Source organism: Aricia agestis, chromosome Z (genome assembly GCF_905147365.1).
Source record: "Aricia agestis chromosome Z, ilAriAges1.1, whole genome shotgun sequence".
Lineage (NCBI taxonomy): Eukaryota > Metazoa > Arthropoda > Insecta > Lepidoptera > Lycaenidae > Aricia > Aricia agestis.
In genome coordinates, this window is record NC_056428.1 from 32,974,539 (window position 1) to 33,002,212 (window position 27,674).

General features: G+C 34.9%; 1 protein-coding gene across 8 annotated transcripts; it reads left to right on the forward strand.

Moving 5' to 3' along the window:
* Positions 1–1,006: 1,006 nt before the first annotated feature.
* LOC121738279 (ankyrin repeat domain-containing protein 11) lies at positions 1,007–27,439 on the forward strand. Of its 8 annotated transcripts, none has more exons than XM_042130235.1 (16): positions 1,007–1,170; positions 1,292–1,448; positions 1,526–1,681; positions 6,387–6,644; positions 17,916–18,098; positions 19,107–19,305; positions 19,433–19,613; positions 19,812–20,034; positions 20,860–21,008; positions 21,322–21,447; positions 22,481–22,529; positions 22,721–22,887; positions 25,904–26,088; positions 26,296–26,404; positions 26,595–26,756; positions 27,067–27,439. In XM_042130235.1, the coding sequence occupies exons 2-16, from the start codon at positions 1,313–1,315 to the stop codon at positions 27,238–27,240; spliced, it is 2,457 nt and encodes an 818-aa protein (XP_041986169.1). In that variant the 5' UTR covers positions 1,007–1,170; positions 1,292–1,312; the 3' UTR covers positions 27,241–27,439. The 8 variants fall into 8 exon arrangements, with proteins under 8 accessions (XP_041986169.1, XP_041986172.1, XP_041986170.1 ...); XM_042130238.1 differs by having other exon boundaries at positions 22,739–22,887; XM_042130236.1 differs by having other exon boundaries at positions 19,812–20,028.
* Positions 27,440–27,674: the final 235 nt, after the last annotated feature.

Genomic DNA, 27,674 nt, shown 5'->3' on the forward strand with positions numbered 1-27,674 from the left:
AAATGTACCAATTATGACTCGAAAGTAAACAAAACACATGGAATCTCTTACCACATGTCTTAATTGCAGTAAATACCTCGATTATTTACATTTTCAATTATTTTTTTGAACAATCTGAAGAAAATCTAATTTTCGTCATAGCTCAGGCGAAGAAAGAGACAGCGATACGATTCAACGTTTAAAAATAGAACTGTCTCTTTTATGTAAATGGTTTTTCGTATCTTTTGTTTCACTTATTTGTCAAATTTGTCAATGTTTGCAATTTTGAATTTGAAAATTGTTCGGAAGAGATTTAAGCCGGAAAATAGTATGGAGGTAACATATCTGTATAAATAGAACATCATTGGTCGTATTCATTATACAACTTGTATAAAGCCGGCGCCAGACATGGGCTTCAAAGTTTGAGCAAACTTTGCATAAATAGGAAAATGCCAGCAATTAATTTGCACAAATAGGCAAATGTCAGTGCAACACTTGGCGAATTTGCGTATTTGATCACATGCTTAGAGTATACATTAGCAAGCTATAGAGCGCGCACATCGCTCGTTCCCCGTTGTGCCGATCGTAAGCAGAAGTTCTATAGATACTTGTCAAACGTGTAACGCAAGTCTAGTGATGTTCCATGCGCCATCGTTTGACGCTTATAGGAAAATATGTTCACACTCGTGCTTACAGTTCATACCTTGTTAGAAGCACTCTATAGCTTGCTATAATGTATACTCTATGATCACATGTCTGGCGCCCGCCTTATGGAGATCAGTGCCACGCAAGAAAGATGACACTACCATGGAATTAATATGTACTACGTACCGTAGTACATATTAATTCCATGGACACTACGATGTTGCCACCTTTTAATTTCTTCACTTTTTTGACAGACTATTAAACATGATGAACATTGTTTTCTGATCTGTGATCATTATCAATGGTCTGACAGAAATGGCTGTATGGGCAACGCTCCCTTTGCCTATCCCGAATAAAAAAAAAAAGTCAATGGTCTGCTTGTTGAAATGTCGTTTTGTCGTTGTTCGTCGCAATGTCTGTGACCGACACTGTAATTTTCGGAAATGTTTTGTTTTAGTCTTGACTTATTTTCACCTCAAGTGAAATAGAAAGTTTCTCAGTATAAATTAAAGTAAATTCAGAATTCTGGTTGGGGTAAAAAAAAAGGTGTGTGCTAGAAAATATCCGTTTACCCAATGAGTCCAACTATTGGCGCGTTAGTGAAACACTACGAAAAAAACAGTTTCTGCTGTAGCACATTTGTGAAATAGTTTAATTTTGTGTGTAGACGCGTGGTTATGGTCGAAGCATGCCGTCGTCGTCGCGGTCGCGAGGTTCCGGGCGCGGGCCTGACGGCGCGCCCAGGGCCCAAGTCATAGCACCCATGTCGGAGCGGCAGCAATTAGCCCTGGTGATGCAGATATCGTCCCAAGATGCTCCCCCAGGTGAGTGGTGTCGCCGAGTGTTTGTTATTGTTGATGTTAGAAGTCAGATGTGCACTTCCCGCCATTTTTGTATTCAGCCGCTCCGACCCCTGCAGAAGAACGGAAACGCACCAGACAACAACGGAACGAACACGGAGAAACGCCTCTTCATGTAGCAGCAATTAAGGGAGACCACGAACAAGTAAAGAAGTTGCTCGACCAAGGCCAAGATCCAAATGAGCCCGACTTTGCTGGTAAACTACTTGTAATACATTTAGATTTAAATTAAGAATCAATGATCAAGATAAATAATTATATACTTATGTAGGTTTTCAATACTATTTTCAATTAACCCATCGATCGTGGAATAACGAGACACAATAGCTTATCTATTGTTATCGCGGCCGGATGCGCCCGCTTAGGGCTTCTTACTTACTATAATTTAAAACTAAATCATGCATTTCTTGTATTTTATAAGTGGTTGTCTTTCTAAGTCTTCACTTATAGAGAAAAACTCTTATTTACAAAAGTGCAGCAAGCACTCAATTTTAACTCTAATGATTTTTTTGAACTCAAGTAGGTTTACCTACTATTTGTCGTAATATCACAATACCTAACAAATATCATGTGCTCTTGTAGTTAAATAATTTTAAAATGTTGGTTAATATTCAACATGAAAGGTAACATAGCTTTAATTAGGTGTTACCCTCGGGTTTTTAAGTGAAATATAATATTTATGTACTATGAAAAGTTCCAATAATAATAGGATCATACTGAGATGGTGCATGGTGTAATGGTAGTGATGATGATGAATGTGTTTTGTACATTAGCATTTATACTTTTCGTTTTTAAAACAATGCTAAAAGCTCCAACCTTGTATATATAAGGAGTCAGGATGTCTCTCAGCATGTTCGGGACCATGTACCATATACCTTCGTGCAAAATCTTACTTTTTGGTAGCATATGCTTAGAAAACTTCTTTTAACCTATCGAATACCAGGATGTCAAAATTCTATTAAGCCGTAAAACCCGAGTTCTATGGCGCCATTTAAATTTTTCTAATTTTTTTTTTTAAATTTTACAAAATTGCACCAATCAACAACAAATTAAGTGCATACTTTATGTAGCTAACTTCATACTCTAAAAAATAATACGTAGATCAAACGAAATTAAATCTTATACACATTAAAATAAGTTAAAAAAAAACTGTGAGGTCGAGTGCAATCAGGTGGCTCGATATCGAGCCGGTGGTACACAGAGGAATTTTTACGGATAGCTTGATATGGTGTCGGTGGGGTTCAGAGGCTAATATCAAAATCACCAAGTTTCCATAACAATTCCCACCTGCTGGATCTCACAATCAAATTTTTTTTTTTTTTTATTATATAAGGGGGCAAACGGGTCACCTGATGGTAAGCAACTACCGTCGCCCATGGACACTCGCAACATCAGAAGGGCTGCAGGTGCGTTGCCAAATTGCCACCATAGCAACCATAGTACCAAGATAAATCATATATTTTAAAACAACAATATCTATAATTTTCAACATATAAACATGAGTCTTGATATAAGAAAATAGACTATGAAAATTACCAATAATAGGGTTGTAATGGGACAATGCATATTATAATGGTTCATGGTAATGATGATGATGTGTGTAATTTGCATATTAGCAGATATTTTCCGTTGTTAAAACAACACTGAAACCCCCACATATTGTATTGTATAAAGAGTCGGGATTTCTACCGAACCATGGTTACTTGTACTATTATCTATTCTGTGCCATGGTTTACCTTGGCGCAAAATCTTACCTTTTGGTAAAATATGCTTAGAATACTTCTCATGAAACTAAAGTCACCTAATGTTTTCATAAAATATTTTGAGAAGTTCCCTCGATTACTCATGGATCCCTTCATCTGGTCACCACTTTCAAGTGAATGTGGTATCAAATTGAAATGATTAAGCCTGAAGAAGTCATAAACATACAAACTCACAAAGTCACAATTTTTTTCCTTTTAATATTAGTATGGGTGGTAAGTGGTAACCCAATAAAATTGTTATGTCCACTTAGTAGTTCGCTGTCCTACTATAACGGAAACATAATATGTATCAGCAGTTTCTTATTACAAATCAATTACACATCATAATGCTTTTCATGTAATTAGTGCAAATTAATGTATTTTATTATTTTCTTCATAACAATTTTCTTTTAGAAACAACATCATCATCATTAATATTTAGATTACTAAAACAAAAGAAACAATTGAACAATTTATCTATTTAAATTTTTTTGAGTAAGTAGTTCTCCTCTAGTGCTTTATTTTCTTTGTTAAGGAGGTTTGCTACCACATTTTTTCTCAAATATCAGCGATTTTCAGGTACCATTTTAAAGAGTTAGGAGTCACACTGCGAGGATGTTTTGGTTTCAAATGAAAGATAATATATTTAATGAAAGTTAAATTAAGGTTTACAAATCATGACATATAAAAAGATCTCGTTTGAACCAATTTTCGTTGGTAATTTTTGTAGTAATGTACATCATATATTTTTTTAGACTTATCATGCCCCTACTTTAGAAGTTAGAGGGGGGGGGGGGGGGAAGAGTCTCTCTCGCAAACTATTCAGGTTAGAAAAAAATTATATAAGAAACCTCAATATGATTTTTGAAGACCTATCCATAGATACCCCAAACGCATAGGTTAGATGAAAAATATTTTTTTTGTTTTACTTGTATCTATGGGGACCCCTAAAATTTTTAATAATTTTTCCATTTTTGTATCAAAATCTTAAAGCAGTTCACAGACTACATCTACTTACCAAGTTTCAATAGTATAGCTCTTATAGTTTCGGAGAAAAGTGGCTGTGACATACGGACGGACAGACAGACATGACGAATCTATAAGGGTTCCGTTTTTTGCCATTTGGCTACGGAACCCTAAAAATGGGGTCTGCTTAATAGGTTTAGTCAGTGTATCTAGCTATAGGATAACCAGTATAGCTAGGATACACTGAACTAAGGAAAATAAATGTACTTACAAAAAATTGTTGCTTATTTAGTCCCCTGTACGAAGGGCTAAAAATTTTATTTAAAAATAAATTACATTTATATTTATTTATAAGCAACACTGAAATTTCTTTATACATTTTCGCAATATCAAGAACGCGGCGAGCGTCGTAACCGCCACTGTACAAGGCGTGATGATATGAATGTTATTTTAATTTAACGTCGATATTCGTACTGACAGACACCGACCTGCTAATTTTTATGTGATAGTGTCCTTAACAAATGACACATGAAGAACTTTCGTATGAGATATAAGAATAGAAAATATTTATTTACAATTTCATAGGAATATTAAATAATAGTTTTAAAGCCACTGGTGATATACAATACATATGAATAGCAAGTCACTTTTATACCATCAACCATGGCAAATAATAATCATTAAGTAGATTATTATTATTATAAAATTGCTACATTTTATGTTCAGTATGTAGATATGATTGGTTTTTTACATGTTACAATAGGCAATATCCATTTTTTTTTAATTAAAAATTCCAATAATAAAATCCAAAGTAAAATAAGGATGGCAATTGTAATTTTCATTTTTATAAAAAATGTCTCTAGTGCTTTTTAGATCATATTTTTTTATTTTACTTACTTTAAATTGCATTTTTAGATGTATAGTTTAAATATTTAGTTGCCTTATGAAAAATTATATTGATTTATAATATTATACAGGGTGTAACAAAACTAAGTGATAATACTTTTGGCATAGGATCCTACCATAGAAGGACCTTCACCAAGCTGGTTAATGGATGAAAAGTATTTTTTATAATATAATTATTACGTATGTCAATAAATTTATTGCAAGGGGGTTGCTTAAAAAATTTCAGTCCAGAATAAAAAAAAAGAAAACAAAATTACATTTCTCTGGTTTGGTTAATAGACAAATTTTTCCACACCAGTCGAAAGTGTGAACTGTGAAGCCCGTAGAATATGCATTAAGCATTAACCAGACGGGTAGTAGCACTAATAGTATCGATTTACCTGCCTACCCAAGAGTTGTGACGGGAAAAAAATAGACATCCTAACGTTTTTATATTCTATGGGCTCCATACTTTCGATTGGTATGGAAATTGTCTATTAACCAAACCAGCGAAATGTTAAAAAGAATTTTTTTTTTCTATTTTTTTTTTATTCTGGACTGAAATTTTTTTAGGCAACCCACTTGCAATAAATTTGTTGACATACGCAATTGCATAATATAAAATACTTTTCATCCATTAACCAACTCGGTGAAGGTCCTTCTATGGTGGGATCCTAGGCCATTTATGGTGTGTATGTGTTCCTTGTAGAGTCTTTACTGTGAAAGTAGCAGCGCTGAAAGCCCAATTTTTTGTGATTTGTATGGACAAGTTTCCCCATTCAAAAGTGAAAAAAATTTCTCTTTCAGCGCTGCTACTTTTACAGTAAAAGTAGCAGCGCTGAAAGGGGTTTCCAAAGTGTGCACCACGGCGCCCTGGTGCGCCGTGCTAAGGCTAGAGGGGCGCCGTGAGTCGATCCTCAATCATTATCCAAAACCACAAATATAAAATAAAATCATATTATTAATTATGTAAAGCCAGTAGTTGGTTAAATAATTAATGTTTATTATTATTTACCTGCCTTACCTAACTATAATATTATTAAAGGTGTTTATTTATATATGTATCTTTTTGTAATAACTAGGTAAAGTAGGGCCGAGGGCGCCGTACCAAAATATTTTAATGTGTAACTTCGCTGCAGGCTAAAAAAGATTGGGAACCCCTGCTCTATACACAAGACTCATACACACCCTAAAATATTACCACTTAGTTTTGTGACATTTTGTGTAACAAGTGTGTATTGGCTTAATGTACATTTTTTTACATTCTGCTTCTGTTTTCTACTCATTTTTTTAATTAATTGCATCAAAGGTTGGACAGCACTTCACGAGGCATGCAGCTATGGCTGGTTACAAGTTGTTATGGTGCTTGTGAATTGTGGCGCTAATGTTAATGCAAAAGGATTAGACGATGACTCGCCTCTTCATGACGCAACCACATCTGGAAACTTGAAAATGGTTAAATTTCTCGTTGAACATGGTGCCGATCCATTTCACAGAAATGCAAAGGGCAAAACACCCTCTGACTATGCTGCACCTCATATTTATGAATATTTGCAGTCATTAAGAGGTAAGTTTTTTATTATACTTTTATTCTTTATTAAAAGTGTATACCAGAAATTTTTTTTTTACAATATTACTTAAAAAAGTACAAATTTAACAAAGTTTCTGGTGTATAACTGCATACCTTTTTCTTAAATAATTTAGTTTTTTTTTTAATAGAAGATATTTTGCATCACAACATTAAAAAGATAGATGTGGTGTTTTGATTACAAAGTACAAACACATTTTATTTGGCAATAATTTTTTAGTTGCACACTCATTTTGCTACACATTTATATTTTGTTAAGAAAACAGCTGATCCATTACCAATTCCAGTCATGGCAAACTATAAACAATAATAAAAATTTATATGACATATTAATGTAACTTCTTTTTGTATAAAAATAAGTTAATTAATTTTGTATAGGACCAGCATTGAAGTATAAATAATTGTTATTATTACTGGGGATTTTGGGTGAAGAAAGTTGAGAGATTTCCTGATAGACCTAGATCCTAAAAGGATACATAAGTTATTTTCTGATGGATGAAATCATAGGTTCTTAGTAGTGCCTCATGTACTTAGAACACCTGCGTGTTTGTGAAGCACTACATGTGACACCTGGGCAGGTACCAGGTGTGTAAAAATTTGTCTTACTTTCCTTATTTTTAAGTGGCTAATATTAATATATAATTTGTAGAATATTATTCTGACCTAGTATCATTTAGTGTAAGACTATTTTTATGGGCCAAAACTTTGTCAGACGCGTTAAAAATATATTTGTTGGTAATTATTTAATAGGCGTTATTTTTTTTATAAATTAATATAGCACTTAAGAAAACAATATTGCACACAACAACAATGCTTCACAAACACGCAGGTATTCTAAGTACATGAGGCACTACTAAGAACTAGTGATGTAACGGATATTCGCATTCGCATTCGCGAATATCCGCGTATTTTTCAATATTCGCATTCGCATTCGCATTCCAAAAATTATGCGAATATTTAGCGAATGTTTTAATAATCAAAAAGGAAATTATCATATGCATGCATTTGAAATAATATAATAATACAATAGATAACACTTAGATATTTTTATTAAATCATACTTCTACATTGTAAATTAAAGCCTCATTAGTCATTTATGAAAAAAGAACTTCAGAGATCTTATCAAATCTAACATTAATCAGCCTTGTTACAACTATGTAAGGTTTGCATTCATTTAGTAGTATATTATTACTTTACTATCATTCTTAAATAAAGTTTACAATTTCTATTTACTAAAAAACTAAACAATTACTTACTTGAAACATAAAACATAAAATTAACCTCAAAACAAAACAAAACTTAGAATGAACTTTCTGTGACTAAATTCATTCAATTATAGTCTGTCAAGAAAGTGAAGAGATTAAAAAGTGGCAACATCTTAGTGTCTTTCCCTTTCAAATCAATCTAAGAAAAATGGGATGACACTACGATGTTGCCACTTTTTAATTTCTTCACTTTCTTGACAGACTATAAGCAATATCGGTTCGGTTATGTTCAATTTAAACATAGCCGACACGAAACGTCAAACCTGTCGAACATTTTACGCGCGCTTTTTTTGAAATTTTAAAATATTCGCATTCGCGAATGTTGAAGATAAATATTCGCAATCGCATTCGCATTCGCGAATCTGAAAAATCCAACATTCGTTACATCACTACTAAGAACCTATGGTTTCATCCATCAGAGAGTTATTTATATCATCCCTTTAGGATTTTAATAATTAAGAGGATACCACAGCGGCTAGAGAAATGAAAAAAAAGTACGTGTAATATCTATAGCTGTCTCCCTTACCTCAAGCCTATACCGCAGAACGCGATAGAGACAACTGCAGAAAATCCAGAAAATCAACGATTCGTTGTCCCCTGATTCCTTCTCCAAAACTTAACCGATTTAAGTACTTTTTTCATTAAAGATTAAAAAAAGGCTTGAGCTGTGTTCCTATGTTTTGCTTTTTTTGTATAATCTATCCAAATCTGTTTTCTGGACGTTTGAAGACAGTGGAAAATCTGGCCATTTTTTTGGGTTTTTGAACGTTCATATCTTATTTAATAATTAAATTATGAAAAAAAAGAAAACATAGGGACATTGTATTAGTGGCCGTAGATATTCAGGAAAAAAAATATAACCCTACTAGCATTATCCAGGGAGGAAACAGGGGACAACGTTTGTATGGAAAAAATGGCGGTGTGGAATCCTCTTAAAGGTCGAAAAATGTTATGAACAATGTCAATGATGGCATTTTTTTACTTTCAAAATAAATGTAAGTATGGAAAAGTATTTTTTTTATATTTATATACTTATTAAAAGTACATAATTTTGGGTATTACCCGTATTAGATATTATGTTAATTTATTTATCAGAAAGTCACACGAGTAGTGTTGTCCCTTAAATTACAAATGAATGGTCCCTTATAAACACTTTTCCATTCAGGCTTTTTGATAAAGTTTATACAAATACATATTTATGCTACCGTCCACCTCTTTAATTTTATCAGACTTATAACTAGCCAAAACTGACGCATGGACGCAAGCATATTTATGACAATTAATTTGTATTGTTCTTTGAGGGGATAAAACCGACGCAACGTATCCTTTGCTTTTAACAAATAAACAATAATAGCGCAGGGGCGTAGAGTGATTGCCCCATCCGCAAATGTTCTCTGTAAATGCCTTCACACGTTCTACTTGTGGGGATCCGGTTGCAAAACGCTTTTCGACCGCACTGTTGTGGTGTTCAGATGATAGATCCTTGCAAAGGCTCATGCCTCATACTAACTCCTTACAATTATCAAAGATGTTTTTCCGCAGTCCCATCAGTTCAGCCATTTTAGACGCGAAGAAGTAACAAACGTACACACAAACTTTCGCGTTTATAATATTAGTAAGTATGAGTAGAATTTTTTGCCTCTTGGGTAGGTAAAGACTGATGAGGACTTAATCTGCAATGAAAATATTTTACCGATAGTAACAGCATTGGTCTATGGTAACAGCGATATTTTCCTTTCCGAAATACGTTCTTCGAGTGGAACTGGTAGGAGAAATCATAAGAGTTTAGAGTTTAGACCTTACTGTCAAAAATATCAAAGCACGCTAGTCCCACCTACACACCCCGCTATCCTACAATCGTGATATAATGATTCCATGAATTGTGCCCGCGAGGATTGCACTTTGCGCTGCAGCTAATAGTGAACAATATCGCGTAACAACGGTTCCCGCATTATAGCACGAAAGTAAAGGTCGTAAGTCCCAAAACTGTTTTTGATGATTACTTAAAAATTAAATACAATACTAATATTTCCTTTAGCCATTATTTTATAAAGTGTGTGATTGTAGTAGTACAAGTTATTTAACGATAGTAACTCAATAAGTGTAACAGATATTAATTTTGTTGAAAAGCAAAGGACAAAAGTGGCGCCGTGAGTTGATCTGTCATCATTATCCAAAATCACAAATATTATAATAGAATAAAATAATTATTAAAATAATAATTATGTAAATCAGATATATTATGAAATATTTGTTTATTACTATTTACCTGCTTAACCAAGCTATAATAATCATTAAAGGCATTTTATTATTTTATAGATACGTATCTTTTTCTAATAGTTTGATTTTTTAAGACGTAATCATTAACTGTCTCTATGCAGACGTAAATAATAAATATTGTATCAATCAAACAGTCGTTAATATTCTTTTTGGAGTAAAAATAGTAGGTACGACTGGTACGAGATAAAGTAGCAATAATTGAAATAGAAATATTTTTGATATAATTGAAATAATTTACCCAAATACAAAATTTCATGGGAGTTGGGACTTTTAACGCTTCAACCCCGAGAACAATAGATTTCCAAGAATCCGCGATCGAAGGACTAATAATATAAAGTGGATTATCATTTGCCAAATAAGATTCTAATTTATGATTCCCCCGTCAATATTTGTGTTTATCAGACAACACAGATTACAGGTAATAGCTATCTCTATGTGGGGACTGGGGTGACAACCCCCGGCGCGGCGCCAGCCAGCCGCAAAATATACGTCATTAGTCATTACTCATTAGTCATTAGTTCATTACGTACGCGAAGACTTGAGGTAAAACATGGCCCAGTGTACACAAGAATAAACAAAACTGCTTTAAGATTTTCGTTATTGAATTTACGAATGCTTGCTCATATATAGTCTCATTAGAAAGCACAAATTCACTTATTTTTTTAAAAAAATCCATTCAAATGTTGTTAACAGGCCATTGTAGGCAATGGCCTTTTTACAGCAAAACTGCTTTCAGTTTTTTGTTATTGAATTTAAAGCAGCCTACCTCCTCGTATAATTTTGTCGAAATCGCTCCAGCCGGCAGCCGTTTAAGCGTGAAAAAGTAACAAACGTACAAACTCACATACAGTTATCGGCTTTATCATATTAGTAGGATATAATAATGATTCCTAGCTAGATTGATTTATCGCCCCCGAAACCCCCTATATACTAAATTTCATGAAAATCGTTGGAGCCGATTCCGAGATATATATATATATATATATATATATATATATATATATATATATATATATATATATATATATATATATATATATATATATATATATATATATATATATATATATATATATATATGTATTTATATAATTGGAATGGAAACTTCGTCCGCGTGGACTTCAGTTTGTAGCGCGCGATGTCAACAAAATTGGTGTCAAAAGCTTTTATAAAAAAACCCTGGTACCCCTTAAATCAATACAGCTGTGCAGTGTGCACACAATAAGTATTTCATTTTTTTATATTAAACTTTATATTTTATGCCAAATTTTAAAGCTTATTTAGCCCTCCGATTACACAACTTTACCCATAAACTATTTATCATTGATAGATTTAAGGTTACGTCACTGCACAGATAAAGTACTGAGTTATTTAATACCGTAGAATAGATATAACAATCGAAAAAAATCGAAACTTAAATGTAAGATGATACCACGTCTTATAGGAAGACTTTTGAGCAAGCGTCAGCGCGATGTAGAAGACGCACGGCGCCATCTATTATGAATTGTTGGAACTAACTTAATTTGCACAAATTTACGCATTTTCACCCCCTTACAACCCTTTTTTCCAGTAAAAAAAGTAGCCTATGTCCTTTCTCAGGCTTTAGACTATCTGTATACAAAATTTCATTAGAATCGGTTCAGTAGTTTTGGCGTGAAAGCGAGACAGACAGACAGACAGACAGAGATACTTTCGCATTTATAATATTAGTATAGATAAGCTTTTATTTCATGATAAGAGTGAAATACGATTTCCTAGGTGAAATTCTACTAGAAATATGCATTTCTTCAATGAAACTGAATAATATAATAGGTCAAGTAGCCTATTCATTTATCGCGCAGGAACCGTATATTTTTCCGGAAGCGGTTTGAGCGTAACAGGTTACAACTTACAGGTACACACAGAAACACTTTCCTATTTATAATTCCAACCAAATGGTATTTAGTATACCTGCGGGGCTAAAATGGTCATATTTAGCAATTCCTCTCAATCAATTCAGCAAATGAATTGTCAAAACTGTCAAACCGACAAAATGTCAAATCAGTACAAAAATACAGAAATGAATTGCAAGCAGTTGCATTTTGCGATTTTAGAAAAATGAATCATATTATGATTCATGTCATGATTCTTCAAAGCGACCATTTTAGCCCCGCAGTTGGGTATTAGTTGACAGTTGACACTATCTAATATCTATGTAGCTGTAGCCTGTAAGTACAGTTTATCTGAGCAGATCTATACCTTGATAGGTACGGTAGAGTTTGTTGGGACTTAACCGGTTTAGCTTACAAGACTCCATTACATTTACAATATAATATAGTGTATTAAGTGTACCTATGTATTTTACTTGTACTTGTTCAGGTATTTGCCGCTTAAATGAATAAAAAAAACGTACTAATATCATAAATGCGAAATTGTGTCTGACTGTCTACAGTCTATGATCCCTCTTTACACCCAAACCGCTGAAGCGATTTTGCTGATGGAGATGGTTTGAGTTTGTGGAAAGGACATAGGCTATTTTATCCTGTAAAAAATTCCGGTTCCCGCGCGTTGAACGAATTTAGGCGTAACGAAGTTGCGGACGTCATTTAGTTTAAAATATCTAATTGATCATCTCATCCCCAGACCCCATGCCAAAAAAATCCCTCAAAAGACGAAAAATGTTTCTCAGCCATACACAGCCAGGGATTAAAAATGTAAAAAGGCTCGTGACCTAGGGCAAAGAGAAATTTAAAAAACATGAAGTCTCGTCCAATAAAAACCTTTGACGTCATCGGGCTTGCATTACGATTGATATATAAATTATAAAGCTCAAATCAATCGATATGCAACGCATGCGTCCGTCAGGCTGCACAAATAGATACTGAGTACTGGGTGCAATGAGTCCACCGATAAATGTGACGTTATCTGGGAAAAGGGACCTTGTGGAGGGTTCTAGTTTCCGAGATAATCGCCTTTAAAGAAAGTGTCGAAAAAAATCATTTTTAGGGTTCCGTACCCAAAGAGTAGAAACGGCATCCTGTAATTACTGAGACTTCGATGTCTGTCCGTCTGTCTCCAGGCTGTAACTCAATAACCGCTATAACTAGACTTCTGAAATTTTCACAGATTGTGTATTTCTGTTGCCGCTATAACAACAAATTCATATTATGATTCATATCATGATTCTTCTAAGCGACAATTTTAGCCCCGCTGGGCCGCCAAGTAGATCGCGAAGCAAACACTGCCGTTTTTACAGGAACCATTTCACCCCATTTTAGTCCCCTATCTGAGAACCTCTAGAGGTCAAGGGTCCCCGCAGACTTACAATTTAAAGTTGGCCGACTATCGTACAAACCACAGAAATAGATCATGATAGAAGCGCCATGTCGCTCCAATTTGTATGAGTTCACGAGCGTGTCACTTTTTTGCGTGGCGCTTCTATCTTGATCTATTTCTGTGGTTTGTACGATAATCGGCCAACTTGAAGTTGTATATCTGCGGGGACCTACGAATAATAAAATTTATTATTCGTAGGCGGTAGGGCATGCAGAACCGGGTCCGGTTCCAGATTTTGCGTACCCGGTTCCAGTGGTAGTCAGAACCGGGTCACCCGGTTCCTTTACCTAACTTTTTTTACTGTGTTGTTTTAAAGTAAGAAAAGTAAAAATCAAGTAAAAATACACATATTTATTGCAATTTTTTAATTAGATTAAACCATTGAGATAGACTGTAGGAGAGAGCCTTATATCGGTGTATATGAGTGAAAAGCGTGTCAAGTTAGGTCCGACCTGCTCGGTCACAACAAAGGAGTCGGCTGCATATTTCATGTAATAAAAGTGTTAATAAAGGTTTTTAGTGAACATTTTATGCTAGATTTTGTTGAGTTTTGTGGTTCCGCTAAATAATAAACCATAAGAACTGCCAAAGAATGCCTCAAACACGTGGATTTGACATTAAATATGTTAGTTTTGAACAACGTTTTTTGGGCTTTTCAATCGGTAATTTTGTAAGCTAAAAAGATGATTTACAAATTTAACAATCCCTTCATGCTATAATATAAGGCATTAGTGCTAAAAGTCACATCAAGTAATAATTTGGCTACAAAAATTGCATAGCTTTTTACGTGTGTTTAGGGATTCTCATCACTTGAACTATAGTTAATCGATATCATGAACTAATTGACTTTCTTTCCTGTATCATAATGTGCTTCGAAATGATCGACAAATAGAAATATTCAAGAAAATACACGCACACTACTTGTATGAAAATAAGCAGAAAATGGCCACGCGATGATGGGCTAAGACTCTATCAGCTATATACTATAATATAAATTATAATACTTAATTATAGTATATAGCTAGAGGAATAAAGCCACCACCAGGGAGTTGTTAGTGCCACCACCAATAAAACTATCACCCACGATACCACACAAGATGTTGTCAATGAAACTATGATCAATAATTAGACTCACAAGCCAAGCATCAAGCAATTACTATGACTGATAATAATTGATAAATGATAATATCGACCACAAACTCAAGATTACACACACACACAGAATACACGAAACCCCAATCCTGTCAAAACCTGCCAAGTTTTTAAAACTTCAACCGATCATGCCATAGGCCAAAATAAGACGCCAATCCTGCCAAAATGGCAGGAACCTGCCACATGGTCACCCTGCTGGCGCGGGCGGTGGGGTAGTGTGCATGTATAGTAGGTGTACCCGCGACAATAGCGTGCTCGCGCGGCGTTGCCAGCTCGATAAATATCAAAAGCTCCACGATACTTCGACGCGCGTAATTTAAATTAGTAATTAATGCAAAATTAGAAAAATCTTATCAGAACCGGGTCGACCCGGCTCCAGCGCTTAGAACCGGTTCCACAGACTCATTTAAATATCCGGGTATACCCGGGTATTTCGGAACCGGGTAGAACCGGGTGCATGCCCTAGTAGGCGGGGACCCTAAGTTCCGAAGTTAAGTTAGGCTCTGTCCCCATCAGACACGGCGCGGCGCCGGCACCGTGTGCACCGTGTTACGGCACGACGCCGCCACCGTGATACGGTACGGCGCCGCACCATGTCACGGTGCCGCGTACGGTGCGTCCCTATTCAGTCGATATTTGCGCTCGAACGAGTGTGCTTGTCTGGATAATGGATATGGATCGCGAAAAAAATATTCTCTTGTTACTAAGACGAAGATTGAAAAAGAATCATTAAATATTTTTTGAAGTCGGTAAAAAAGAAACCGAGGAAATTTTATCTATTATTTATTATTGATAAAATTTTCTCTGTATACATGATAATATTTGCATTACGCGACTTTGATATGTATTTTCATATTATGCCTCGTTTAAGTTTGGACACAGATTTTGTTCGGAAGTTTCACCAGAATAGGGGCGCGCGGTGCACCGTACACGGCACCGTGTCACGGTGCGGCGCCGTACCGTATCGCGGTGGCGGCGTCGCGTCGTGTCTGATGGGGACGCAGCCTTAGGCAGTATTGCCAACACGACTGATACAAAATTTGCTAAACTACTGTTAAAATTTACTGTAATTAATGCTAAAAATTATGCTAACATTTTTCAGTCGAATAAAACGTTTTTTAATTTTAAATCTTTAATAATCAACAAAATCTCAATTTATTTTATGTTATCAAACAAAATATTAATTTATTGGTGTTCATCGATAGCTGATGCTGCTGATGTACCTACATGTAGACGTAGAAAATTCATTGTCTAAACTATAAATCTCCTTGGTACCATAAAGTTAATATACCTAGCGGAATAGAGCAACAATTTCGAGCCGTCAAACGAAACCGAAATTGGTTTTCATCTGTGTGAAAAATATGTACGTACGTATACACTTAAACTTTTCGATTTAGTTTTTTCTTAGTTTTTAAAACGTAATATGATATTATTCCTAAATAACACAAAGCTTGTTCCGTCGACGACATGGTAACCCAGTGTACTCGTGTGTCACCGACGAGACGACGAGCCGAGTTAAGTTCGCGATCGGTGCGTTTAGCACCGACCACCGACGCGAGCCGAGTAAGTTCGCGGACTCAAAACCCGCGTACTTTAAGTTCGTATGTCTGTCAGGCACTTTACCTAACCATTGAATCGTCAGTGCTTTATATGAAAGCTTCTTATGGATATACTTAACATTCCCTATCTTAATCTGACAGATCCGATGACATTTCAGTATTAAAAAAAATATTTTTCTAACCAACCACGTGTCTGATTTGTACCATGATAACTAGACAGAATATGTCGGAAGTCTATAAAAGCTTAATCTGACACGCTCGAGCTTGTCCCGAAATCCCCCCTTCCCCTCCCCAACTACAATAATTTTCTTCTCGTTTATTGTTATTTGCATAGAACAATAAAAACATGTTATTTGTTATTCGCATCCTTTGAAATTCAAATCTCCCGCCTTATCCAATACAATAGGTAACAAAATGGCCGCATTATATGACATTCTCTTTGGGCCGCAATATCAAATATTACGTTTCGTTTCTCACTGTGTTACTACCGTGCGTAATAAAAAAATTCAACTTCAAATAAATAGGAAATTATTTCGCCTCATACATCGAAAGTATGCTTAAAAATAAATATTTATTGGACGGGAAAAAATCTAATATTGTGCACCGAATGTAAATAACTACAAAATATTACAAATCACAGACAATAATTTGGCTACAACTTGATTGTAAAGAACGTGGAACGGAGCATATTACACGTGACGTGAACTTCGCACGGGTGAACGTTCTGCGCCCTGCGGCTTGGGCTCTACTACTTGTCTGTTGTCATTTTATTTGTCGTTTGTCGTAATATTTACTTTAGAATAAAAATTATGCTTCGATTTCACCTTTGAACTTGGTTTGTGTGAATATTGTTTATTTTTTTGAATTATTTTACAAAACATAGTGTATATTTGTCGTGCTGTTCATAAACGAAATGTCTTGGGGCGTGTATCTTATTCTCGTTATGGCCGCTCAGTAACGTCAACTTCGTGATGGTGAAATTTCAAACTGAGATAGCCAAGAATTTGATGTGAAAACATAATCGGCAACTGAAAATCTTTCCTAAAGTGTCTGTGAACGTGAAATGCAAAGAAGGGCGCTCTCGCACATTAAAGGCGAGTCAACGATATAAGATAATAATTTCTTGTTGTGGAATTCAATTCTGCATTGCATGCCGCATTTGAACCACGTTCATGCAATGACCCTTTCGTGAACTACTAATAGTATTGACCTAACTGACGCGACGATAAACATAATTAGATGCGATATGAAAAGGTGACATGTTTGGTTGTTGCATGCTTGTCATATTGCATTGCCATTACTTTAGCTTCACTTTATTCGAAATCTCCGATTTGGTAAATATGTTCATTATAATAATTATTGTACTCACTTTGTGCCTATTATATTTTGACGACTTATTATTTTTCCGGTTGTACCAATTTTTCTTGTGTCTGTTCTTTACTGGTTATGTTACACTACCGTGTCGTATGCCCTCTAAAATTGTCGTGCACAATTGAAAAATTGCTTATTTCAAGTCCATTGCCGCAACGGAATGTTTGTTCTGTATTCAGCTGAGATCCATGTAGATTCGATGTTAAAATATGTGTATCAATAATTACATACTAAGTGTTAAATAATTGTGTATTAATTGTTTGTTAATGTTTTACTAGTTGTAATAATTATTTCTAATCTTTATATAGATAACGCGAGAGCTAACAACGTTGGCAGAACAAGGTATGACAGCGTTAAGAAAAGTGGCAATGCAAGTGCGAGTAGTGACAATAGTAAGAGAACTGAAATGGAGGGCCTAGCACAAGGTGAACAGTTTGAGAGTAAAGAAACTCCAAACCAGGATAAAGGAAGTAACAATGAGAACAGAGATGGTAACTATCTATTGCAATCATATCTAGATACTCATAAAAATTACTAATAAAAGTTATTGCATTTTTATTGTATTCATACTAAGTATAAAATGGTAAAATGGTGTTTAGGACATTTAAGTTCATATATTCATTTAAATCAGGGGTTCCTAACTTATTTTGTCTACTGCCCACTTTGAGAACAAAATATTATGTTTTTAAAATTAATACACAATGCCCCCTTTTTTCTGGGTCTGACACCAACCTCTTGTAGACCTTTAGCGCCCACAAGGGGGAGTTATCACCCACTTTAGGAAAGACTGATTTAAATGCTGTGCCTTTTTTCAATATTTATTTTCATGTGGCAAGCTACAATTCATACTAATGAGTTGTGTGCATAATAGATTTAAAGATTATTAGTTTAAAAAAAATTGTGCTTGAATTTCTATCTAAATAATTCAGAATTATAATTTTTATAGCCTAGAATCACAAATATTTATGAGTGTTTCCGAAAATTTCAGCTTGATATCTTATGTATTTTATTTGTTATGAGCATTTAAAGTTGGATAGGAAAGTGTTTTTTTTTATATTTATATAATACCATTTGATAAGTTATGCAAATAACATACCACATACATTCAATATTTAATGCTGGCACTTCACATGGCTATTTGTATTTGCTACTGGCTATTTGTTGTATTTGGCAACATTATTGACGAATACGCAAACAAGCAATTATAGGCAAATACAACCTTCCACACATGGCTGTCAAATATCAAACTTCGATTCAAAATTTTTAAATCAGGTTTGTGTTCACCAAAATTGGCTTAAAAATTTTTCAATCTTGGAAAAATTTCAGGCTATCAGAGACATTCTTTCGCCGGTGTTTCTATTTTTGAGCGGTCCTATAATTGCCACAAAAAGAATAGTAACAAAAAAAAAATAGGCAACTAGCTTATTATATTTTTTTCTAAATATTATTATTGAATTACATGTTAAATTGTGTTGAACAAAATTGTGTTTCTCTGTTAGATGGTATGCAGCTGAGTAGCGGTGTTGTGTCCTCCACTCAAGATGAGGGTACTTCAGCTTCAAAGAGGACATACACTGAAGACACTCAAGAGGCTGAGGCTGCAGAAGATGACGTCTCCAAACGCAAGAAGAGAAAAGAGAATGAAGAGAAAGAACCTATGGCCAAGCCTGCTCCAGTTGCAAGAAGTGGTACCAATCGGTATGTATTCAATGTTTTGTGCAGTCTTTTGAAAAAAATACCTATAACTTTAGAGCATCTCCTTTCTTATTCAAAAAATTAGAAGCTAAAGATTTTATGTAAGGTTTCCTTTAAAATATCTTAACAGAATCCTAACTGGTAGCAAACCTCCGGGCCCGGCGAGTAAAACTGGACAGGCGTCATTGGGTAAGGGTACATCGCAGAGTAGTGCCAAAGGACAATCGGGAAGTTCATCTTCAGGGAAAGGCGCACAGGGACAAGGCAAAGGCAGCAACAGCACAAAGGCCAATGCTCAAAGCTCACACCAGGTAAAGTATACATTTAAAAAAAATTATAATACACTATCTCACGTGTCCATATTTTGTTGGTTTTTAAGTTTAATTTTATAAAATTAAGTTAATATTTTTGTCTGTAATGATAACAATGAATGAGCTTTTATGTAATAGAAGAATCTTTATAAGGGAGTACTGAATTTACAAAGTGATTAATATTATATATTTTATAAGGGAAAATCAAGCAACACCAAAGGGTCATCTGGATCTCAATCAAACAAGCAAGATAGAAAAAGCCCGGTAGCAAGCCCTAAGCCAAATCAAGCAAAAGATAATGATGGTGACGGTGATGATCAGAAGAGTCAAGAATCATCAGCTCCGAAGGTCCCACCTCTGAAAATTGTCATTCCTGGAGGAGCAAGTGGCTCCAATAATAGGAATGAACAAGAAGGTGATGGTAAGATTTGTATTTAAGTGTTTTTAGTTACGCACATGGCAAATAATATGTGTACAGAATGGTGGAAAAATATATTATGTCTAAATTACTTAAGATTAAAAAAAAATATTTTTATTAGCTACACCCTGTTTTATGTTTAAAAATAAATGAGAATTATATGAAATTGGTGTAAATAGCAGAATATTATTAAATTGGTGTAAATAATAAAATACGATTCCCGAATAGAGGTTGTTGATGTTTTGTAAATAGTAAACAAATCTATTTTTACTTCATCCTAAAATACGATTCTGAGTTCTGACTTATCACTTCTGACACATCATCCAAGAAAGCTAGCAGGTACAAAATATTTGCTTATTATAAGAAGTAGATGGGTTATATTGGATAAACTATGTTTTCTATTGTTGTAAGGTATAAGGCTGCCTTCACATTAAGTCGCGCGGCTGCCGCACAGACCACAGTACACGCGACTTAATGTGAATACAGCCTAAATTCTGTACCCATATTTTTGTTTCATTTTTTTTTTCTATTTGATTTAAGTGAACTGTTATGGCATGCAAAAAATGTTCTTGATTTTCGTAACTCTACTACCTTTAACTGGATTTGCTTGTGCTTTACTTACCTTTTTTGGGTTTTGTATTAATATTTTTTTATGTGACAGTTGCAGTAATTGTTTTTCATTTGTGTACTATAAGTAAGGTCTTGGGATAGTCAAAAAGAAAATAATATGAAATTATTAAAAAGAAAAGCTGTTTGAGACAAATAAAAAGATAACTTATCTTTTTGCAAATTTTGACAAATGCACACTTATGTTTGTAATTGGATCAGGTGGTTCTGGGCAAAGGGGGAGTGGTAAGGGTAGAGGAAGTGCCTCCACCCTGCCCTATGTCATTCCCTGTACGAGCACAGACAACGGTCAGACGTCGGACAGCTCAGATGGAACATCAGATGACAAGAGAACTTCGGAAGGAGGAAAGGTCAGTGTAAACATAAGCTGTAATTTGTATCAACATAACTTTCGTGGTTTCGTTTTAGAATTCATGGGGTGAATAACTTGACTTATCAAAATTCACTATCACAGTTGTAATATGCAACTTTCTAGTTAGTTAGGAGGGGTACTAATTTGTGCTCAAACATTTTCTATAACAACATACCTGCATGCTGAAATAGGTATCAAATTGAGCATAAGAAAATGTGTCTTTGCATAATATCCATATGAAAAACAAAATTCCTGAATATTATAGCAGTCCTCAGGCTATGAAAGATTTGCAACAATTTATTTTCCTTTAGGCCGGCCAAAGAGTCTTACGATCACACAGAACAACTGACACTGATAAGGAGAGAACTTCACCGCATACCGAGACTCGGTCCAGCTCGTCAAACCAAACCAATTTTAACAAGAGTCCACAACAGTCCGTAAGTATCTGTAGATTGTTAGGTGTACTAGCGAATTGTATTTTATAATCATTTATTGTTGTTTATTTTTTTATAAACCTTAGGGTATTTTGTTACTCTCCGATTATTTTTCATTAATAATATTGATTAATGTATCAGATTCAGAACGAAGTAGTTTGCAATGCTTTGTGGTCACAGTAAAATTTCTTCTTGAAATTCGAGGTGGCTGTAATGAAAACGCTCACGATGGTTTGCTGCTAATCACAAATGTCAACAAAATTTATTACACTTTATGTCATAGCAAATAATAATATAAATCATGAATTTTACTTATTACCACAATGCTGTAGGGCTTAGGCTGTAGCGTCAGTGTCACGTCAGCAACGACACGAAAATAGTTTGCCACAAATCACAATGCAATGTAAGCTTTTTCATTGAAGCCATGACAAGAACTGAGCCTTAAGTGTAAAGTAGATGTTTTAGCTGTGAGTTGTGACCACAACAAATTGTGAATCTTTTTGAATCTCCATTTTCATTAATTATATTGATATTAGCATGGAAGAACCTGCTATCGATGAAAAAAATAAGTTACAAGTAAAATACATTTTTGAGCGTGTGGCGATAGGGACACAGTTCTAATAAAAAGGTCTTGCTATACATTAATAACATTATTGTTTATAATATTCATTGAAATGCATAAAACTGTGACTGTTACCCACATATTATGTTAATATTTTGTTAGTGTTGCAGAATTTCTATGCCTGAGCTTTTAGTATTTTGTTTTGCGTTTTATTTAAAAATTTTGTTTTCCAAATGATTTTTTTATTAATTTCGTTTATTACACTTTTGTCGGATATTTTCTATCCCCTCCTAGCTAAACTGGGGAATGTAGGTTTAGTGCAGTGTTTCCACAAAGTTTTCTCGACTAATACTTTTTCCTGTTTTGTTGGTTGTTTGGTTTGGTTTTAACTTGTGTTGAGGCCGAAATATGTAGATGGTATGGTGTTATGTAGTAAAAGAATAATAGAGTAATAATGGTGTGTTTAATTTACAGGGACACGACGATCATGGGCCATCTACATCGTCCGGCAGAACTGAATCAGGTTTAACTTTATTTTAAAACCCTTTAACCGAATTCATTTTGTAAAAAAATGTATAGGGTGCAATTAAACCTACCGGCCGTAGTTTTTTTAACAAGGGTCAATGTATCGAAATTTGGCCGGAAGGTTTAATTGCACACTGTAAACACATTTCTGAGTAGGTAGGTTAAACTGGTTCTATTTACTCATAACGGTCCCTGGTACTTCTCCAGAATTACATCCAAGGAAGAGGAAGATAAAGGCATCTAAGGACAGTCATTCTCGTGAGGCAAAGAATGAGCAGGCACCAGACAGCACGACTGCAGCTCACAACATCACACACTCTAACCCTTACCAGATGTATATCCATATTCGTAAACAGGTAATACAATGTCCCTATGATCGGGTTTTCGTTCTATCCGAGACACGACAGTCTTAAGACAAGCTAACTGCTAATGCAATACAAAACACGTGAAATTACGTACAAACAAATAATTATCGGAAAGTAGTCGGCACTACTCGGCTTTAAGACTACGAGGGCTGCTATTTATGTATCCGGAATTAAAAAAAGAAACAAACATATATCATTTAATATGGTTTTATTGCTTTTCAAAATATTCGCCGCGATGATCGACACACTTTTGCATACGCTGGAACCAATTTTCATAGCACTTTTTCCATTCTGATTGAGGTATCTCCAAAACGTGCATTTTGAACGCATCAACAGCCTCTTCGCGGCTCGAAAAACGTTGACCACGTAATTTGTTCTTCGCGTATGGAAATAAAAAGAAATCTGCCAAATCAGGGCTGTACGGCGGATGACCAGTCAATTCGATCTTTTGACCCTCCAAAAACTGAGTTGTTTCAGCTGAGGTGTGACAGCTAGCATTGTCGTGATGTAATATGATTCTGCGTTGTCGGTTGTCCTTTCTTATTTCTTCAAAGACTTCTGGTAAACAAATGGTCGTATACCATTCAGAATTAACCGTTTTACGATTCTCTAATGGCACTGTAGCCACATGTCCATTAATTCCAAAAAAACAGGCGACCATTTGCTTCAAAGTACTTTTTGCACGAGTAACTTTTGTTGGTTTCGGCTCATCTTGGAACACCCACACCGTTGACTGTTGTTTAGTTTCGGGGTCATATGCATAGATCCAAGATTCATCACCTGTGTAGATATTATAAACGACTTTTGACGTACCACGGTTGTATTTTTTTATCATTTTTTTGCACCAATCGACACGAGCCCGTTTTTGATCGATTGTCAAGTTGTGCGGAATCCAACGCGAACATATTTTTTTTACAGCCAAATGTTCGTGTAATATCTTATGTATGCTCGTCATACTTATGCCTAAGGACGCCTCTATCTCGCGATATGTAACATGACGATCACGCATTATTAGTTCCCGCACAGCATCTATATTTTGTGGGACAACAGCTGTTTTTGGGCGACCTTCTTTATTTTCATCCGTGAGCATAGACCGCCCACGATTAAACTCACTGTACCAGTGATAAACAGTGGTTTTTGATAGTGCTTCATCTCCAAAAGTTGCGGTGAGTTGAATAAAGCACTGTTGTTGATTTAGCCCACGCCGAAAATCGTAGTAAATCATTGCACGAAAATGTTCACGCGTTAAATCCATGGCAAATGAAGACACGCAATTTTCAAAATGACGCCACAATGGAAAAATAATTGACAGTCACATGAAACAAAATGTATTCTTCAACCAAAGAGTTCTATTTTCAAATGTTGTAATTACTTTTTAAATATTGTTCTTGTAAGTGGCCAGTTCCGGATACATAAATAGCAGCCCTCGTAGCACAGATCAATCTGTCAAAAAACACATTCGCTGTGCACAGTATTTTAAACGGTTTTATAAGAAGTTTTGTTTTATATTATCTTCATATATTTTGAGTTGCAATTTGCAAAGTACTGTCTTTAGACTGTCTTGTTATGACATATCACATACTTAACCCATTTAGACCTAAATGAAACTGAGCCGTAGAAAATATGAAATTTCTTTATTAATTTATAGAAACCAATAAAATGTTAAGGGAAACACAAAAAAACTATTTTTTATTTTTATTTTTTATATTGAAAAAAATTCCGTCCTCAAATGGGGCCAATGGAATCAAACGGTGTGAAAATTTTCGATACACTCTTTATGAATGTACCGTGTTATAATGCTATTCCACCAGAACAACGCAATTGTTGGGACAGTTTTCCGGGAAAGTGACCCCTCATGCTGCAGGTTTGGCAGTACAGATATTGCAGGATTCTACCGCTTGTGTGTTGATTTGCTGATCTGATTCAATTCTTGTTTTTATTACTTTGATGATGCTTGATGTAGCAGTGGCAAACGCATGGCGCGTTTGCTACTGCTACATCCAGCATGTGCGTAAACAGTACCTACCAGTTACCACCAATTATTATTCCTATATCCTTGTTATAGCTATATATAAAAATGTAGGAAATTAACGTCCACATTCTTTCAACAGTAATACATCTGTTTACCTTTCCCAGAAGAAAAACGCTGTAATAGCTTGCCCCGTTCGCATAGACATTCTAATCCAGCCGATGTAAAACAAATTCTGATTTAGTTGGTCGAAACGGTAGTCAAACTCGTCGTTTTCTTTTTTTCATATCCTTGACTGATACGAGAGGACATTTAGACAAGTGTCCTCTCGTATCCGATATACAATAGCCAGCTTCCCCTTGGAGTAATGAAAAACTGGTAAAGAGACACAATATGGTTGCGAAGGAAATACGACTAAATATATCTTTCCACCATCATCTTCAATCATGGCATTCCTGAAGTGCATAGTGTTTATCATAGCTCAATAATACCCTTCAGTTCATTGATTATACGAAATTGATCTGTGGACAAAAATTGGAATAATTTACATCCAATGTGCCTATTGGCCCCATATAGGGACACGTCTTGTATAAAACTACTCCTGATCTTATAAAGATAAAGCTTTTTACACTAATATGTATATATTTTATAGGTTATAGTGTTATAAAAAATGTTATATAATTAAAAGAAAACCTTAAAAATAAAAAATACTAACTTGGCGTCATTTCGGATGTTAGAAACAGCTTCAGAAAAATCACTATAAATCACTGTGATCTATTTATATTTATATTATTTGTACATTCTAAGAATAAGAAAATACACTTTTAGCAAATTGACACTTACAATAATAAAAATGAGTATAATTTTGAATGACAAAAAATTTAAGTACTTAATATTAAAAGTGTTCTCGTTTGGGCACGGCGGGTCTATAAGGGTTAACTACATAACAAAATAAGCAGTTTCCTCAAGTACTTCATTTGTCTATCGAATCAATAATAATTGCTAGCTAGTATACTTATTCTTGCTATACTCTTGTAGATCGAGCGTCGTCAGAAATCCCTGTTTCCCGTAAAGCCCAAGCCGCCTAAGGATTTCAACAAGTATCTAATGAATCGGTGCACCTACACGCTACAGAGTAAAGTGGATTTAGAACCGATTGTAGAGGTACCACCGAACTTGCCTCCACAGATGTTCAATGAGTTCCATAGCCAGGAGAAAGCAAGGTAAATATTAATAATAATATGTAGAAAAAAAGCCAAATGCTCAAAATGTTTGAACTGTGAGAAGATTGAAAGCCTACTGACGTTGCTTGTTGGAGAAAAACAAAACGCTATCAGTAAATTCTAAGTTCCTTGATAAAATAAAATATAATCAATAATAGATATTAAATAATGAATAAATGATGTTAAATAATGAAAATATTCGTACAGGACAAGACTTCGTATACAACATTTGGTCGAGAAGGAAAAATTAGTATTAGCTGTTGAACAAGAAATATTACGAGTCCATGGACGAGCTGAAAGAGCTGTAGCCAATCAGGTATGCTCAATTACTTATTTGTTATAATAAAGATCAATTGCTGCCAATAACGATCCATGTAATATTATCATGATCTACCAATAGCGTGTTGCCGTGCCACGTTTAGCCAAGCACAAAATATTTGAAATTCGAATTCACTTTTGTTACTCCTCTTCGTAAAATCAATTGTCTTGTTAATCATTGTTTTCAGGCTCTACCGTTCTCTGTGTGCACAATACTACGAGACAAGGAGGTTTACAATGTTCTTGCTCCGGACCAAGAGGAGAAACGAAACGCGCAACGATCGCGGTGCAATGGCCGACAGATCAACTCTTGGCTGCAAGAGGTGGATGATAAGTGGGAAAAAATTAAGGTAAAATACAGTTCATATTATGTAGATTGTACAGCCATGATTACGCAAATTCTTGAACACATGCTACCCTTCATTGCGCCAGAATTTTTTTACCGCGTTGCGAGCCGTTCATTTTTGCAAGGCAAAGAGGACCTTTATTTATTTCCATACCTTACATAAAAATAGGTTTATTTTTGACGTAAACAGACACAGTTCATGCTATACAATTTGCTTCAAGCAATGGCTAAATAGGTACATGTTTTAACTGGACTTTTTTCTGTTTTTTGACATGAAAATTAAATATTATGTACTATATAAAAAAAAATTACAGGAGGGTATGCTTCGACGTCAACACACCGAAGCTGAGACATTACACGCCGTGCAGATGATGGGGTGGGAGTGGAAACTCAAGGAACTCGGAGTGTGCGATTACAAATCAACACCAAAAATCGATCCGACACATGTCCCCCAAATACACGTGTCGAATTTTGACTTGCCCGCTTGAATTTTAAGTTCATATTGCCTGTGTTTATGTAAGGTTAGCACACACCTCGTGCTAACATAACCCTCATTTCATCTATGTCTAACATCGATTCACTTTTTAACATCAATTGGTAATGCAACTCAAGCGGAACTACAAAATTGGATTATAAAATTTCTATCAATTTCAGACCTTGTTGTCATACCTTTCTTATGATTCTCGCAATCTTTCGACGATGATTGATTCGATGACATTCATAATTCATCCATCTAAAAATCAATATTACTCAAAAATAGATAATTTCAATTAGACATTTTATTATTGTACTAAATTTTCTTAATACTCACCATCCTTTATTTATAATAAGTTGTCGTTATTCGATAATTTTACTCTAAGTCTGGTGAGTTTCGGTCACTGTTCTTAGAGACTATGAATTTATATAAAACTAGGGCGAGTGC

What these genes read in the sequence shown, in the direction of transcription:
- LOC121738279 (XM_042130235.1), top strand. Translation starts at nt 1,313, where the DNA reads ATGCCGTCGTCGTCGCGGTCGCGAGGTTCCGGGCGCGGGCCTGACGGC. An exon ending in TAACAATGAGAACAGAGATG is followed by an intron (nt 18,099 to 19,106) that starts GTAACTATCTAT and finishes TTTCTCTGTTAG; the next exon opens with ATGGTATGCAGCTGAGTAGC. An exon ending in AAAGAGCTGTAGCCAATCAG is followed by an intron (nt 26,405 to 26,594) that starts GTATGCTCAATT and finishes CATTGTTTTCAG; the next exon opens with GCTCTACCGTTCTCTGTGTG.